General features: G+C 45.1%; 1 protein-coding gene across 1 annotated transcript in view; it reads right to left on the reverse strand.

Annotated features, from left to right (window-relative positions):
* The window catches only part of CCN4 (cellular communication network factor 4), a 52842-nt gene that overhangs the window by 13521 nt on the left and 20165 nt on the right, over positions 1-19156 (reverse strand). The window contains exons 2-3 of the mRNA XM_048508583.1: positions 12200-12479; positions 6847-7104 (exon numbers count right to left, since the gene is read on the reverse strand). Coding sequence (XP_048364540.1) covers positions 6847-7104; positions 12200-12479 — 538 coding nt within the window. The remainder of the gene's footprint in view (positions 1-6846; positions 7105-12199; positions 12480-19156) is intronic.

Here is a 19156-nt window from a genome sequence, read left to right on the forward strand (position 1 = left end):
CCAAGTACTTTTAGCCAATGAAGGAATGGAGAGGGACAACAGTGGTGGGATCCAAAAATTTTAGTAACAGGTTCCCATGGTGGTGGGATTCAAACTGTGACGTAGCGCCAATGGGGCTAGGCGGGGCAATCTGAGGGAGTGGCCAGGCATTCCGGGGGCGGGGCATTCCTGGGCGGGGCTGTGGCAAGGACGCAGCCGCTGCACCGGTCCTTGGACAGGAAACGAATGCACGCAGGTGCAGGCTGTCACGCACACCGGTGTACCTCCTGCTAGACTGCTTCAAGTTCTGCGTGCTACTGCTAAAAGGAGGGGCATAAATATGGCAAAAATCACGTGGCAAAATCACCAATTAGTAACCCCCTCTCGGCACACACAAATAATTAGTAACCTACTCTTGGGAACCTATGAGAACCTGCTGGATCCCACCTCTGGAGACGTGGGTATCGGGAGAAGGGAACTGTATATATGTGCACATATTGTGGACGGTAAGTGGAGTCTGTTCTAGCAGGGACTAAAGCTACTAGAAAATCTCTTCCACTGGCTGGCTATTTAATAAAAGAAATTTTGGGCACCCCAATGGTGCTCTGAACAGACAAACTTGAAAAGGCTCACAGCTACCCTCTCTGGGGGGCAACTGACGTTCTGAATGCCACCCCATTTGCAACACCTGGAGAAGGAGGGATTGGGCAGTCAATTAAGGAGCAGCAGCAACTTGAGGCCGTGGCCGAAGGGCAGCGACGTAAAGAGGCTGCCCCTTTGGGGACTGTCTGGAGGCACCGTGGGCCACATCCTTTTCATTTTTGGTCTGACCTGGTATATTTGGAGAAGGGGGGAGAGTGGGACAGCCTAGTAGGCTTTAATGAGAACTCTTATTTTATTATTTCCAATTTATTTATGTGTAGTTTTGTTTGGGTAAATTGGTCCCCTGTTGAAAATTGAAATGGGAAACTGACAGGTGCCTAGGTCTGTATACTTTGTAAATGATATCTATTTATAGTTCTGATTTAAATCATTTACCTTCCTGTTGTAAGAGTACAGACTCCAGGAAACATTTGGATCGGTCAGTGGGAAAGCCAGCTGTATAACAGCAGCCCCTTCATAGACTTTCTTTCTTTCATTTCTGATAATAAGTGAAGCCTAAGACAAGCGCTTTTGAAGTTAATTAAAAGACATTGAACAAGCGGAGGATCAAGAAGCTTTAAAGACTTTCTTAAGTTTAGAATATGACTAATGTTAAGATCCATATTAATGAATAACACATGCCTATTTTTTTCTTTTTGTTATGAATTAATAATATAAATTAATAGCATAAACTAATTAATAACACAAGCATATTTTTTCTCTTGTTGTTATGAATTAATAATATAAATTAATAGCATAAATTAATTAATAACACATGCATATTTTTTCTCTTTTTGTTATGAAAATAATAAATTCATTTAAACCAAATTAGATGTTTATCCACAACATGATTCAGAGTCAGGAAGGACTTCTGTATTTTCTGTTGCAAAACACTCACTCAGGGGCTCCTGTTTTCTATTGGGTTGGGGAAGAAGTCGATGGGGTGGCTAGGACTGAGAAGTAAATTGGATTAGGCGGGATAATCTTTATTGAAAGTCAGTGTGGTGCAAAGGTTAGCATACTGGATGAAGCCAGCTCCAACTCCCCACAGCCATGAAACTACCTCGACAGTAGGGGAGAGCTAGAGTGGTTAGAGCATCAGATTAATGAACTGGGAGGCCCGAGTTCAAATCTGTACTCAGCCTTTATCTTAACCCAGTTCAGAGGTGGGATCCAGCAAGTTCTCACCAGTTCCCGAGAGTGGGTTACTAATTATTTGTGTGTGCCGAGAAGGGGTTACTAATTGGGTCTGCTTTTCCATTAGAAATTCCATTAGGTCCAAAAATCATAAAGTCCTGTTGTTTCCTATGTGGCTGGTTAGCAAAGGTAGAAAACGGGATAATTCTCCCTGTTGGGCCGTTTTAAAAACATGTTTTAGAAATATGGTAAAGTTCCTTGTTTAAGGAAAGTATCCTTCTTTTGAGTTCTAGAAACAAAATTAAGTATTTGAAAGTATGAAGTATTTGACAGGCAGTCAATTAGAGGAGAAGTAGTTGTTTCTGTTGGCAGTAGGCGATAGGACTTGCTATAATGAGTTTAAATTATGGACAGAAAGATACCAGCTGGAAATTAGGAACTTTTTTTTACAGTAAGAGTTTTTTACAGTAACAGAGAAATTATTAATGCCCCGCCCCCGGAATGCCCGGCCTCGCCCCCGTCATGCCCTGCCCAGCCCCATTGGCGCTACACCACTGTTTGAATCCCACCACCATAGGAACCTGTTACTAAAATTTTTGGATCTCACCACTGACTCAGTTACACTCTCAGCCTAACCTGCCTCACAAAGTTGTTGTGGGGCTGAAATGGGGATTGGAGAACAGGTACATTGGTGGAGGAAAGGTGGACTGGGACAAGTAATGAGAAAAGGACTTTTGTATCTTGGGAGTAGAATGCTTGAGATGGGGCTGTTACGAATTGGGTTCCCCAGCTGGTTTTTTTATTTTTAACTTCAGTATCGGACTTTCTGTTTATTCCTGATGGTTTTAGGTATTCTTGCAACATGCACTTAAGGTTTGCCTTTTACTGCATTATAGCCAGGGTGAATAGTTTTGAGCATGTTGGATTAAGACCTGGGAGATCTTGTTCAAATCCCTATTCTGCCATTTACCTATCTACATCTTTGGGGCAAATTTGCTTTTCGACTTACATGTACTCTCGCTTAGAGGAGGAGGAGGAGTTTGGATTTATATCCCCCCCTTTCTCTCCTGCAGGAGACTCAAAGGGGCTGACAATCTCCTTGCCCTTCCCCCCTCACAACAAACACCCTGTGAGGTAGGTGGGGCTGAGAGAGCTCAGAGAAGCTGTGACTAGCCCAGGGGTAGGGAACCTGTGGCTCTCCAGATGTTCAGGAACTACAATTCCCATCAGCCCCTACCAGGGGTGTAGCTAGGGTAAATGGAGCCCGGGGCAAAATCTGAGTTTTGCGCCCCCCCCCCCCCATTTGGGCAGCATCCCTCCCCCCACCACTCCACTCAAAACAACATTTTTTGCACCAGGTCATCTCAAAGTCACCATTGCATTTCATAGCAGAACATGGCCCTAACACAATGCAAATCTGAACACACCCAGGGCTCCCTAAGTTTAAACAACATTGAAAGTGATGCTATTTTAGTTTGAAGGCAGGGAATCCACCCTGAAACAGCATCACTTTTAATGTTAGTTTAAACTACAGAGCCCAGATTCTCCTTTTAAATCCAAGCACCTGTTAAGGGAAATTACTCTGGGCTCCCTAGTTTAAACAACATTGAAAGTGATGCTGTCAGGGTAGATTCCCCACCCCAAACAGCATCATTTTCAATGTTGGTTATTGTGGGTTTTCTGGGCTGTGTGGCCGTGGTCTGGTGTATCTTGTTCCTAATGTTTCACCTGCATCTGTGGCTGGTATTTTCAGAGGTGTATCACAGAGAAGTCTATTATACACTGTGCCCAGCCTTCTCTCATAACAGACTTCGCCCTGTGGTACCCCTCTGAAGATGCCAGCCACAGATGCAGGCGAAATGTTAGGAACAAGATCTATCAGACCACGGCTACACAGCCTGTAAACTCACAACTACCAGTTGAATCTGGTTTTTGAAAGCCTTCAACAATACTTTTAATGTTTTTTTTAATCTAGGGAGCCCAGATTCTCCCTTTAAATCCACTCCAAAGGAGGTGGATTTAAAGAGAGAACCTGGGGAAAATTTGAGGGTGCCTGTCAGGGGAGCAATGTTTAAGCTAACAGTACCAAACTTTTAGGTTATCTTCAGAAGACTCTCCTGATTAAGCCACCCAGGTTTAGTGAAGTTTGGTTCAGGAAGCCCAAAGTTATGGACCCTCAAAAGGGTAGCCCCATCTACCATTAGCTCCCATTGGAAACAATGGAGGATGGAGCATCCCTTTTGGGGGTCCATAACTTTGGACCCCCTGAACCAAACTGCACCAAACCTGGGTGGTATCAGCAGGAGACTATCCTTATGATACCACCTAGGTTTAGTGAAGTTTGATTCAGGGGATCCAAAGTTATGGACCCTCAAAGATAGGTAGCCGCGTTTACTGGTAGGTCCCATTGGAAATAATGGAGTATGGGGTCACCCATTTTGGGGGTCCATAGCTTTGGACCCCCTGAACCAAACTGCACCAAACTTGGCTGGTATCATCAGGAGAGTCACCTGATAATAGTCTGATAGTTTGGTGCTGCTAGCCTAAAAACTGCACCCCCTGCAGGCCAAAAATTGGAAAAACCCTGAAAAATAGAAAAAGCCACTAACGAACCTGCACTTGTCCCCGGATGTCCCCATGGTAGCTACGCCTCTGGCCCCTACCAGCATGGCCAATTGGCCATGCTGACAGAAGCTGATGGGAATTGTAGTTCCTGAACATCTGGAGAGCCGCAGGTTCCCTACCCCTGGACTAGCCAAAGGTCACCCAGCTGGCGTGTGTGGGAGTGTACAGGCTAATCTGAATTCCCCAGATAAGCCTCCACAGCTCAGGCGGCAGAGCGGGGAATCAAACCCGGTTCCTCCAGATTAGATACACGAGCTCTTAACCTCCTACGCCACTGCTGCTTACAGTGTTTTCAAAAGATACAAAACACATCTGAAGCAAATATTGTAGGGGAAGCTGGCTATGTCACTGCCTGAGCCAATTGACGCACGACCTGTCATTTTGAACCTGGGACTTCATGCATGCAAAACCTGTAGAGTTTAGTGGGTTACAGCGCCACCTAGTGTTAACTCTGTCAATTTCTTGTTGTGATAAGGTCTTCATAGAATCCGCACCACAAAATATTGTGCCCTGTTTTGGATGCTTGGCCCAATGTTCACCTTGATGGGCAGTCTATTCAGGACAGAAAAAAGACCCTACTTCTTCCCACAGCATATTTTGAACTGCTGTCCAGATCTGATGATGTGTCTGTGGTTTCTACAAATTGCTTAGGCCCGGTTAATGAGAGCAGCAGTGGCGTAGGTGTACTCTAATCTGGAGGAACTGGGTTTGATTCCCCACTCCGCCGCTTGAGCTGTGGAGGCTTATCTGGGGAATTCAGATTAGCTTGTGCACTCCCACACAGGCCAGCTGGGTGACCGTGGGCTAGTCACTGTTCTTCGGAGCTCTCTCATTCCCACCTACCTCACAAGGTGTTTGTTGTGAAGAGGGAAGGGAAAGGAGTGTGTAAGCCCCTTTGAGTCTCCTATAGGAGAGAAAGGGGGGATATAAATCCAACTCTTCTTCTTTTTAGTAAGTTTACAGATAAAATGCAGGCACTGTTTTCTCATGGTTCATTCCCACACTGCCTCAGCAGCGTCTCTAAAGGAAGCAAGGGAGTTGGTTAAATGATGTGTTTCCATCTTCTTCCTGGAATCCTCAGGTGGGACGTCGGATTACAGCCACCAAAGTTTTTTTCTTATGATACCAATTTACAAAATTTGTGCCAGTTCCATTGATAACGTGAACTCCTAAATAAATAGAGACCGCTACCCTGCAGCAATGATATGATCTACATTTGATTGAGACGTAGAACCAACTTTTCTTCCAGATTCTATGTGACTTCTGTACACTCTTTGTGCTGAATGTCAAACATTTTAGGTGACTTGGGTGGAAAGTGCCAATTTTAAGCATGCTAACGTTGTTTTTAACATTATTCCTTTAAACCCTGTGCAATAAAGACACATCGGCCTTTCCGCATGGTTCAAATATCCCGGAATGGGCAAATGAAATATCCTGGCTCATGCAATTTTTCAGCACAGTTCCCAGTGCTAAAGCGGGCCTGCCCTGGTGTTGCCCTGCGATATTTCCTGTAGCCCGGGATTTTCAAAAATCGCCAATTTGGCAGTTCTTTTTCCAATCCAATCCAATCCAATCCAAAAACCTTTATTAGGCATAAACCAGAAGTACCATACATTCCAAGTACAAAAACAGGATCATTGTTATATATTGTGTAGAACGTGGATTAAAAATGTAGCAACTGCTTCAGAAATTTCTACATTAGGGCTGTTCAATAGCTTAGACATTTTTAGTTTGTCTGAGAGAAACATAAATTCTAGAGGTAGTAAAGCTCCCAGATCGGTTCTAATGTCATTATACCTCGAACAGTAAAGCAGGATATGAGGGATTGAGTCCATAGCGTTGGGACAGTACCGACAACAACGCTCACTTTGTGGGATGTTAAGGAAACGACCTTGAAGATAGACAGAGGGGAATGAGTTGCATCTTGCTCTTGTCATGACCCATCTGCACTTATAATTAACAAGCAGTTCTAAATATACTGCAGGGCTAGATTTCGGGGGTGTGATCCCAAAATATAGAGGGGAACAGGAGCTTTGCGCAGCACTCAGGAGAGATTGGTAAGCAATTCTTTTCAAATAGCCCTGAGTGAACCCACTGCTGTGCAAACACCACAGGAGCAGAAATGGTTTATTTTTCCCACCTCACTGCTCTCGACGAATCAAGTGGTTTGTGCATGATGGTAGGCACTTGCAGTGTAAATACAAAAGACCCAGGCTCGTGGAGAACAAACTGGAGTATTACCTCCCGGTCCTAACTCGGCTCCTGGAAAGAAGCGAGCAGCTGTGTGGAGGAAGAAACCAGGATAAAATAGACCCAGGTTGAAAAAAAAACCTGGTGCTACACAGGTATAATTTTGCCGTGTGGAAATGACCATTGGATCTATTATTCACTTTAGTCATTCCTTTTGTTTTTCTCAACTGTTGTAGTAGCTGGCTCAGTGTTTTTACCTAACTTTGCCCATACCTGGCGAGGCGACGTGTCGCGGGGAAGTCTTCCTGATCTTCTTGGAATAGTCACAGACCCACTGCTCACAGCACTGACCGGTCATCTTAATCAGTTTGGGGTTCGGGCACCACATCAGGGGTGGTTTGGAGTCTTGGCACATGGGGATGCAGCCGACGGCCCCGTTGATGCAGCTGCAGTTGTATTTGCAGTTGGGCTGGAAGATCTCGCCGTTTTTGTACCTGATGCCATTGAGGAGGCAGCCCACCCCGACAACTTCTGCGGATAGAGCAAGACAGCGGAGAAGGGAGACCTACGTGAAAAGCAGGGAATGGGAGCGTAAAAGGTACATCTGACTTTAAACAGAAGCTCTGCCCGGTGGGTTTTGTCCTCATGGAACAAGATCTCTGTGTGCCCAATAAAATATTGTCTTGGGTGCAAAACGGATGACCACATTGGTACATGCTGACTTGATCATTTATGGCTAAATAATGATTGTAAGCTTGTATACAACTCCACTGTTGTGTTCCAGTCTTTCAATCACACCTGTAAAGAATTAAGACTTACATACTGTCTTGGTTTTGAAATGAACAGTGTTAGTTTCATGAACCATAGCACAGCTGCAGCTAGTAAATACCTTAACATCTTTAAAAATCTATATGGTGTAACAATATCTCCTGCCTCAGTTGTAACAATATCTCCTGCCTCAGTTGAAGGGTTTCAGGACCTTTACCAAAGACGGGAAGAAGAAGGAGGAGGAGGAGGAGGAGGAGGAGGAGGAGGAGGAGGAGGAGGAGGAGGAGAGGGAGAAGGAGGAGAGTTTGAATTGATATGCCACTTTTATCTCCTTTAAGGAGTCTCAAAACAACTTACAAACTCCTTTCCCTTCCTCTCCCCACAACAGACACCTTGTGAAATAGGTGGGGCTGAGAGAGTTCTGAAGAACTGTGACTAACCCAAGGTCATCCAGCAGGCTTCATGTGGAAGATTGGAGAATCAAACCCAGTTCTCCATATTAGAGTCCACCACTCTTAACCACTATACCATACTGTACCGTCATCAACTTCCAGGGGGGAGCTGGAAATCTCCCAGAATTCCAAGTAACCCCAGCAGGTAAACCCAGTTTTTACAAACCCATGCAAAAAAAAAACCCTGGCATTTATTTTTGTCTCCAAGAAAAGGATAGCCTCTGCATATTGCATTTTGACTGTGTACAAAAAGTGGGGCCTGATACCATCCTATAATCATACTTCACTACACTGATGCTTCAAATAAGCAGAAGTACAGTTTATACTAGTGGGGTTTGGTTTTAAACTAACAGCCGATAAAACTTCCCAGTACTGAACTCCAGTTATAACCAGGTCTCTGTTTTTAGTGCAGGCCTTGCCAATGTTTGCCGTGGCTTGGAACCAAAACCAAATTCTCAGTATACTGCTGGACCATTTTTGACACTCAACGGGTCGTTTACGGTGAAATCTGAAACGGTACAAGCTGTGCAGAGGAATTTCCTATTGAAAGGAATCATAAAGGCCTTCGGTCTGAATCGAACTGGGGGGAAGAGGACCAAAGCTGTATGAAGCTATTCAGGCAGGAAGACCTTTGACCTTGTTTTGTTTTTCAAAAACACCATTAAAAAAGAAACCCACGGTTAGTGCTGTTTTAAAATGTCAAGGAGATCCAAAGTAGCTTTCACATCAACCATTCAAACGCAAAGGTTTTATTCCTTGAAACTCTTTTCATTGTCCTGAAACAGCCATTATTTGATCCGAGGAAAGGGAGATTCTGTTGTCCTGATGTAGTTTACTTATACGGAGGTTGGTCTTAAACAATGAAATATATAATATTTATTTATTTATTTATTTATTTATTTATTTATTTATTTATTTATTTATTTATTTATTTATAATTGGTTTTATATACCGCCCCTCCCCCGAAGGGCTCTGGGCGGTGAACAACATAATAAAACAATAATTACAATAAAAACCCCATTAAAACAGCAATTAATAATGCTACATTGGCGTCCAACGTAAAAACATAAACTTCATAGATCCACCCTGGAAAATAAACAGAGGAGCGGAGAACTCAAAATGTAAAGGAAAAGGAGGGGGAAAAGGGGGGGGCATCAGCGGCCGGCCCCTCCAAACGCCCGGTGGAACAGTTCGGTCTTACAGGCCCTGCGGAACTCTCCAAGATCCCGCAGGGCCCGGATAGCTGGTGGTAAGGTGTTCCACCAGGCAGGGGCCAGGGCTGTAAAGGCCCTTGCCCGGGTAGAGGCCAGCCGCATCATCGAGGGGCTAGGGACCACCAGTAAATTGGCCTCTGACAAACGTAGAGGCCGTGTAGGGGCATATGGGGTAAGACGGTCCCGAAGGTACGAAGGTCCCAGGCCGCGTAAGGCCTTAAAGGTAAGCACCCATACCTTATGAATGATTCGGAACTCGACCGGAAGCCAGTGCAAGTGGCGCAGCACAGGTTGGATATGTTCTCTAAAGGCACCACCTGTGAGAACACGCGCCGCCGCATGCTGGACCAGCTTCAGCTTCCGAAGCAGACGTAAGGGGAGGCCCACATATGATTTCTTTTCAATAATTCAACAATTCATGAAATACAAAGATACAACGTTCAAAAATAAGAAAACCATATCCATGGCTCAGCCAACTAAGAAATAGGTCTTATTTGCACCCGGTAATATAATCACAAAATTTTTATATGTAGAAACCAAAGTTCATTGTCCAATTCATAGTTATGCGACCCCCGAGCGAGAGACTCATTTGGATTAACTCTATAAGTTACCACTGTGGATTTAATTGATGAATAAGACTACGAATATATCTTTATATTTCATGAATTGTTGAATTGTTGAAAAGAAATCATATATTATATATTTCATTGTTTAAGACCAACCTCCGTATAAGTGTGTGACGCGTTCCTTGTCTTTCATCATTTTACATTACACACAATTGTTGTTTGGTGATGTAGTTTACGCCAGTCCCTTGATTTCAGCCTTTCCTAGCCTCTGTTGCCAGCCTCTTGGATAAGTTCAGTTAATAATGCCAATCAAAAACGTTATGGAAAAAAGAAGGTGGAATTTGCTACATGGGAAGCAGTTAGTGGGTTATGGCTCTAAGAGATATGTAACATTATTGATGAAACCTTTTATACCGAAAATCAATAACGATATAATCTATTTCTGCCAAAAGATACTGAATTTAAATTTGAATGAAACCAGTTATTATGCTAATATGACCTATTTTCAAAGATGTTAGATATTTCATCGTTGGCACTCTTGGTTTATTATAAATTGTGTTTATTATAAAATGTGTATGTAAGATGCTTACTGTTATTTATTCTGATATGAAGGAAATTCATTTATCCTGTAGTTTTATTAGTAAATACTATCTATAGACCATGGGGGACGGTTTTATCTTTTGCTAGACAGCAGCGAATAGGGAAGAGTCAGATACAAGCTGATTTCGTATTTTAAACATAGTTGTACTGTAGTTGTTTTATAAATATACTAGCGGGCCTGGCCACACGTTGCTGTGGCTCAGTCTGATGAAGTGGAAAAGAAAGGCGAAGCGAACGGTTCGAACATATGTCATTGCACAATGCTTGCAAGGGAGGGGAGGGGTAAGGGGCCCCTCGCTCCCCTCCCTCTCTCCCGTTCCCTTGCATGGCACCCCGCCCCATCCATCCCTCACCTTCCCCTTCCTCTGCTAGGGTGGGTGGGCCATGTCCAGATGGCGGGCCCCATCCCTTTCACTCCAGATGGCAGTGGTTTTCAAGGAAGACATGGTTGTTTCCCTTGTATCAGAGGGTGTTGCTTTGACAGCCAGCAGATGGCGTTGTTGCTGAACAGAACTGTGGTTCCAACTGTCACAGGTGTACACAGCAGGAGGTGTGGAAACAGTATGGAAACCTGGCCGCACACGAATGCAACGTTGTGTGAAAATTTCAAAGCAATCGGTCCAGTAGTTTGGGAGATTACCTGTCAGCAAAAAAACGCACTGATAGATTTTTATATATATAGATATTATAACTGAACAGTTAAAGCCTGTTAATCCATTTCATATCTTCTATAAATGAACTATCACGATGGAATGTAAAACCCATAGATGGCATATATGATCTCTTTTAAACTTAACACAGTGTATAACCACATTCTTATACTTTATGCCAATAAAGGTTATTGTGATTGTGATTGGGAAGCAGTTAGTGGTGGTAGAAAGTTCTGTCAAGTCGACCCCCCCAACCAGTTGCGAGGCAAGAGATGTTCAGAGGTGATTTGCTATTGCCTGCCTCTGTGTCATGACCTTGGGATTTCTTGGTGGTTTCCCATCTGAGTGCTAACCACGGCTGACCCTGCTTAGCGTCTGAGATCTAACAGGGACGGGCTTAGTCCATGGCCTGTCCTTAATACGAGGCATCAAAATAAGGAGGCAGCACGGTTTAAAACTGGAGCACATTTTGACGAGCCCTGTTATTCCACTGCCTGAAGCGGCAGGGAGGGCAACTTCCTTTCTCCTTGTTCCTGCCTGCGCCAAATTCTGGAGCGAACTTGGGGTCTGGATTCAAGGAGCAGAGTTATGAAAACACCGCAGCCTGGGCTACCCAGGTCATCTGTTCAAACCGTGAAAGGTTTAGCAATATTGGAAAGAGGCAGTGGTGGGATCCAGCAGGTTCTCACAGGTTCCCGAGAGTAGGTTACTAATTATTTGTGTGTGCCGAGAGGGGGTTATTAATTGGTGATTTTGCCAAGTGATTTTTGCCTTAGTTACGCCCCTCCTGTCAGCAGTAGCGCGCAGAAGCAGTCTAGCAGGAGGTGCACCGGCGTGCGTGGCAGCCTGCGCCTGCGTGCATTCGTTTCCCACCCAAGGACCGGCACAGCGGCTGCGTCCTTGCCACAGCCCCGCCCAGGAATGCCCCGCCACTGGAATGCCCGGCCACACACCCGTCGTGCCCCACCCAGCCCCATTGGCACTACGCCACAGTTTGAATCCCACCACCATGGGAACCTGTTACTAAAATGTTTGGATCCCACCACTGGAAAGAGGGCTAGGTTCTCTGCAAATTTGGTGACATTTGGGTAAAAGCAATTACCCCCAGTTCCAAATTGACCCCCCCTAAGCTATAATGGTCCCATAATTCCTGAATCTGAAAATGATACCCGAATTGGAATTCCGAAACAATAATGTCATTCCCGAAAATTTGGCATAATGAAATAGGTGCTCTTCCCATAACCTGGGTCCAAAATTATCATGGTTTTTTCCAAGCGCACCCCCCTGATCAGTTCTTTTTAAAGTTAGCAGCCAAAGGGCAGGCAGAGGCTGCCGAAATTCAGTGTCTAGGGCAAGAATATATGTATGACACTTACGTGCACACACTCCTATTTCGTACCTAGGTCTGTCTCTGCTGTAGTCACAGTACAGGCCCCTGTGAAAATCACAGGTGTCGGCTTCGGTGCACTTCTCCCCAAACTGCTTGGCACACATTTTGCAACATTCACAGCCGTCCGTGAGCAAGCTGACGCCCGCCGGGCACACAGGTGGTGTTTTGGGGCATTCACAGGGCCACTTACAGTACTGAGTCCGGGTGTAAGCCTCGGTCACGGCAGAGGTGGCAGGTGGCATCGTGGTGGAATTCTGGGAGAAGGCCTACAAGAGAGCAAAACCAAAGCAGGGAAAGACCATTAAGCCCATAGGAATTTCACCTCCCATGTCTGACATGACTGCCACCCTAAAAAAATAACAAAATCCAGAAGAACCTTTTCCACATCAACATCCTTTATGAGTAAGGTGACCAGATGGTCACCTTTGTGAACCGGGACGGGCGGCCGCATGCATGCGTGCAGCCGCAGGAGCACACTGCCTTCTGGGGCACTCCCGTTTTCCAGAAACGGGAGCTCCGCAGAAGGCCATGCGCTCCTGCAGCTGCGTGCGGGAGACTGCCGCACTGCCTTGCACCCCAGAAGGCAGTGCGGCAGCCTTCCAAAAACAGGGACACTTGAAAAAACCCACAGGACGCGGGACAAGTTGTTTTAAGGCGGGACTGTCCCGCCAAAAGCGGGACGTCTGGTCAGCTTATTTATGAGTCATCTCTCACACATTCCCATCAAAACAGATGCTACAGGAGAATGGATCCTTCTCATCAGTAGAGGAACATGGTCCATAAAGTTCTCTTAGGTCCATTATGCATGGAATGCTTTTTTCAGAACTCTTAGCCATGCAGTGGGCTGTAGTGTGGTACCCTCACTTTTCTCTGTTTATATGCAAGGAGTGATTCACGGCCCACTCCTCAGCTTGCTTGCTGAAATCTCAACGGGCCTCTGCTTTTCCTGGTTCTCTTAACTCCACCCATCAACTCCCACTTAAAGGCACAGATCTCATAACACTCGGTAGTTGCAAAATAAAGAGCTTTATTAAAGCTCTTTAAATTGCTGTTATATCGATATACCTGTGATTGCAGTTATAGTGATATTATAGCCATTTCCCAAAATAACTCCCCCCCTCCCAAAAGAAAGAGGCAAAGCAGTTCCCTGGACTACACCATGTCTTAGAAGTGATGTCTCTTCCCCCTACACACACGCACGCACGCATGCACGCATGCACACACATACACACTTTCTGCTGCTACTGCCATGGGAGGACAGAGAGGCTTATTAAATGGTTAGCTCACCATTCATAATTCATCCTACAGACATTCCCCCACCCGCACCAATCCTGTTGTTAACCACAATGATTCTGGAAGTGAGAGCATGAGGGAAATTACTGATTCACCATTTGGAGGATTTCGGATGCAATAACACTTTGCACACTGACAAATCTCCCCACTCTTGCAGCAAACAAAATTAAAGTCATGCTTAAAGTGGTGTCGCCTGGGAGAATGAAAATTGAAAGTGGGGCTCAGGGAAATACATCGGTACAAGAAATCTTGCTGTGATGGACATTCGCCCCTGCTGCACAGCAGACCCTTTGTGCACAACAAGCCTTAGTACCCAACCTGCCAGTCTCATAACAAAAACATGTGGACCGCCATCAAAGTTGAAATTAGGACCGTCATCTCTAGGGCCCCTTCCGCACATGCAGAATAATGCACATTCAATCCAGTTTCACAATGGTTTAAAAGTGGATTTTTGCTATTCCGCGCAGTAAAATTCAGCTTCAAAGTGCACTGAAAGTGGACTGAAAGTGCATTATTCTGCATGTGTGGAAAAGGCCTAAAGTTGGGAAATTCCTGCAGATTTGGGAGCAGTGCCTCAAAAGGATGGAGACCGGACAGGGAACTCAGCAAGGATATGGAACCCCAGAATATCCACGCCAAAGCAGTGATTTTGTCCAAGAGAACTGATCTCTGTCATCAGGGGATCCCCATTTGGCATAAGTCAGTTGCTTATTGGTCCACCAGCATCCCCAAAAAGGGTCATGTCCTCAAAATTAAGAATAAACTGGTGGGGGTCGCATCAATTTACTCCATGCCATCAGCTGGTTTGGTCCAGTCTTCAGAGACTTCTAATGATCACAGATTTTTTTTTTCTTTTTAGATTTTTTCGTCCTTAGAAGGCTTGGGCGCTAATGCCAAAATTACCATACAAGACTCAGTTGCACGCAAGGAAGGGAGTTAATCGCTTTCCTTTCAAACTGAGTAGAAAGGACATTTCAGCCTCATTTCTTTGGAGGCAAAAGGTTCCCAGCGCCCCCGTAACGGAATCCTTCGATTCCTTTTGTTAATGACATTTAAAACCAATTTACTGTGCTGCATAAGTTTTTATCTGTGCTTTCCATTGAGCTCTTTGAAGACGGTAAGCCAACCCCGGGTCAGGTGGAAGTCTAATTTGCTGTTTATCTGAAATCTTTTAGAATACTTCGTATTGCTTTTGGTTAGCAGTTCCTTCCTTCCTTTTATTTAAAGAAAAGGGGGAAATGTTCCATGCTTCCCCATAGGAGCATGGGGTGATCTGAGGACAGAAAAAACCTACCTGCATTCATGCACAATAACCTTGTGTGGCAGGCCATACTGCGAGATTGTGACCTGTTACATAGCCAAGGCTAACTGAGAATTGGTACCCAGCAGTAGACTCCTGTGCAAAGTTTCTCTAGCCTCAGCCTGTTGATTTCAATTTTTTTGTTTTGTTTTCTTAAAAAAAAAAAGAATTTTAAAAATTGCAGATAAAAGCGGCGTTTGTACCTGACTTACATCCGTTCACATTTAAAACTTACATCATCAAACATTCAGTTTAAAAATGTCAAATGTAAAAAGTTCTAAGTACAACATTTTTCCTTGTCCATGTGATTTTTTATGTCATTTATTGTCCCAGAACCTTGATCCATGTAGTCCAAAATGTCACTTCATTTCTTTCTAAATTCTGTAGGCCACAGGTGTCAAACTCGTGGCCTTCCAGATGTTATGGACTACAGTTCCCATCATCCCCTGCCAGCACCATGCTGGCATGGGGATGATGGGAACTGTAGTCCACAACATCTGGAGGGCCGCGAGTTTGACACCTATGCTGTAGGCAATCTATTATGTACCAAGGATGTCAACTTTGCCATTGTTGCACATTCTGTTAGTTGATTCATTCATTTTTTTAAGATCTGGAATTATAGAATCATAGAGTTGGAAGAGACCCAGAAGGGCCATCAAGTCCAAGCCCCCTGCCATGCAGGAACACACAATCAAAGCACTCCTGACAGACGGCCATCCAGCCTCTCTTTAAAAACCTCCAAAGAAGGAGATTCCAAAACCTCCAAAGAAGGAGGGAAGCTCTGTATGATCAGCCTGCACAAGTCAGGCCACTGGTAAAAAAAAACAAGAACGGTGATAGAATTTTGTTCCCCTTAGTGGCAATCTTGTAAATGTCAGAAACCTGCATTTTTTTTAAGCTGGCCTTTACACTTTTCCCCTTTCTTGTAGCGCCACCTAGTGGTACAAAATTAATCACAGCTTTAACATCAGTTAAGTCAGCGTGGTACAGTGGTTAAAAGCGGCAGTCGCTAATTTGGAGACCCGAATTTGTTTCCATGCTCCTCCAAATGGAGCCTGCTGGGTGACTTTGGGCCTGTCACGGTTCTCTCAGAACTCTCTCAGCCCACACAGAGCAGGCAACGGCAAACCCCTCCAAATGTCTTTTGCCTTGAAAACCTGCCTAGAGCAGCAGTGGCGTAGGAGGCTAAGAGCTCGTGTATCTAATCTGGAGGAACCGGGTTTGATTCTCCACTCTGCCGCCTGAGCTGTGGAGGCTTATCTAGGGAATTCAGATTAGCCTGTGCACTCCCACACACATCAGCTGGGTGACCTTGGGCTAGTCACAGCTTTTCGGAGCTCTCTCAGCCCCACCTACCTCACAGGGTGTTTGTTGTGAGGGGGAAGGGCAAGGAGATTGTAAGCCCCTTTGAGTCTCCTGCAGAAGAGAAAGGGGGATATAAATCCAAACTCTTCTTCTTCTTCTTCTTCTTCTTCTTCTTCTTCTTCTTCTTCTTCTTCTTCTTCTTCTTCTTCTTCTTCTTCTTCTTCTTCTAGAAAGTCACCATAAGTCAGTTGTGACTTGATGGGGGGGGGGGGGAAGCTACATTTAATTTTTTTAAAAAATGCAATCTGCTTCTATTTTTTCCCCTTTACATTAGGCATTTCTTTACAATGCACCCACTGATAAGTGGTGTCAAGTAGCCACTAATTTGTGGCAACCCTAGCAAGGGACTTTCAGGGCAAGTCAGAAGCAGAGGTAGTTTGCTATTGCCTTCCTCTACAGAGCCTTCCTTGGTGGTCTCCCTTCCAAATGCTGAGTTCGATTAGCTTCTGTGAGCATGTAAAGTGCCACTAAATCACAGATATGATCCCAGCAAGGGGCTTTCAAGGCAAGTGAGAAGCAGAGGTGGTTTACCATTGCCTTCCTCTGCAGAGCCGTCCTTGGTGGTCTCCCTTCCACATACTGAGTCTGGTTAGCTTCTGGGAGTGTGTAAAGTGCCATCAAGTTGCAGCTGATTTATGGGACCCCAGCAAGAGGCTTTCAAGGCAAGTGAGAAGTAGAGGTGGTTTGTCATTGCCTTCTTCTGCAGAGCCTTCCTTGGTGGTCTCCCTCGCAATCATGTTTGCTTTTTGGAGAATTATGGCAAGACGGTCAGATTCCTCTGAAGGAGCCTCTTTGCAAAATGTGTAGGGATTTTGGGGAATTCTGAGGAATAAAATATATTTTACTTTATTTTGCACGCTCGGCCTTGGCCATCTTTTTTTAATCTCCCTTCCAAGCCGCCTTCCTTCCCACCTGCTGTGCTTAGGAACAATGAATAGCAAGTTTCGCGAAGAAATTCCTTTCAATCCCTACAATTTCAGGGAGGTCCAATATTAATAGCACCAGGCATATCAGTAGACTACCCGAGTCCACACTCTAGAATAGCCATGTCTTCGCTTGGCACCAGGCAACATTTCGTGACGATGGATGCAAAACACTGCAATTTATAGATTGCCCTCTAGGGGTTGTTATTTTTAATTTGAGAGGCGAGATTGATTCCAGTTGCACCGTGTCATAAAGCTGCTTGTGGTGAGCCTGCAACCGAGACTTAGATTCCCACATATATCTAATTAAAAAGAGGAATGGAGCACCGTAGATCTTCCTCTCCTGGCCAACATAATGATTGGATTGGCATCCACCCGACTGCCTCGACATTCTTGTACATTTTCCCATAAGAGTCACAGCGTTCTCTCCCTGCTCCCATCGTTTGTTTAAGCAAAAAGAATTCACAGAAGAGCAAGAATCATAGAATCATAGAGTTGGAAGAGACCCCATAAGAACATAAGAACATAAGAACAAGCCAGCTGGATCAGACCAGAGCCCATCTAGTCCAGCACTCTGCTACTCGCAGTGGCCCACCAGGTGCCTTTGGGAGCTCACATGCAGGAGGTGAAAGCAATGGCCTTCTGCAGCTGTTGCTCCCGAGCACCTGCATTTGCAATCTCAGATCAAAGAGGATCAAGATTGGTAGCCATAAATCGACTTCTCCTCCATAAATCTGTCCAAGCCCCTTTTAAAGCTATCCAGGTTAGTGGCCATCACCACCTCCTGTGGCAGCATATTCCAAACCCCAATCACACGTTGTGTGAAGAAGTGTTTCCTTTGATTAGTCCTAATTCTTCCCCCCAGCATTTTCAATGAATGCCCCCTGGTTCTAGTATTGTGAGAAAGAGAGAAAAATTTCTCTCTGTCAACATTTTCTACCCCATGCATAATTTTAAAGACTTTAATCATATCCCCCCTCAAACGTCTCCTCTCCAAACTGAAGAGTCCCAAACGCTGCAGCCTCTCCTCATAAGGAAGGTGCTCTAGTCCCTCAATCCCAAGGGCCATCAAGTCCAACTCCCTGCAATGCATAAGAACATAAGAACTAGCCTGCTGGATCAGACCAGAGTCCATCTAGTCCAGCTCTCTGCTACTCGCAGTGGCCCACCAGGTGCCTTTGGGAGCTCACGTGCAGGATGTGAAAGCAATGGCCTTCTGCTGCTGCAGGATCACACAATCAAAGCACTCCTGTCAGGTGGCCACCCAACCTCTCTTTAAAAACCTCCAAAGGAGGAGACTCCACCACACTCCAAAGTAGAGCATCCCACTGTCGAACAGCCCTTACTGTCAGGAGGTTTTTCCTGATATTTAAGCAGAATCTCTTTTCCTTCGCCTTGAACCCATGACTCCTGGTCCTAATCTCTGGAGCAGGATATTTAAGTGGAATGCCCCACCCCCGGAACACCCCATTCCCTTTCTCTCCTGTAAGGACACTCAAAGGGGCTAGCAATCTCCTTGCCCTTTCCCCCCACAACAAACACCCTGTGAGGTGGGTGGGGCTGAGAGAGCTCGGAAGAACTGTGACTAGCTCAAGGTCACCCAAATGGTATGTGTTGGAGTGAACAAGCTAATCTGGTTCACCAGATAAGCTTCCACAGCTCAAGTGGCAGAGTAGGGAATCAAACCCGGTTCTCCAGATTAGAGTGCACCTGCTCTTAACAACTACTACACAATGCTGGCTCTCTACCTGATACTATAAACAACTCTGTATGCTGTGTGGGGTGAGTTTTGTTCAAAAATTTCTGTCCAGCAGGGCCCCAAAATCCTTGCTATTCTATGGTACACAGAAGATAATTTGGGTCCAAATATGAACCAATCATTGTAGACAGGTCTCACCAGTAGTGCTTGAAAGGGAAAAGTGTTCACTGCTTAATTAATGTGGCAGCTGTGAAAAAGGCAAACTCTATGCTGTGGATAATTAGGAAAGGAGTTGATAATAAAACTGCAAGGATTGTCATGCCCTTATATAAAGCCGTGGTGTGACCGCACTTGGAGTACTGT

The sequence above is a fragment of the Sphaerodactylus townsendi genome, linkage group LG09 (assembly GCF_021028975.2).
Source record: "Sphaerodactylus townsendi isolate TG3544 linkage group LG09, MPM_Stown_v2.3, whole genome shotgun sequence".
NCBI lineage: Eukaryota > Metazoa > Chordata > Lepidosauria > Squamata > Sphaerodactylidae > Sphaerodactylus > Sphaerodactylus townsendi.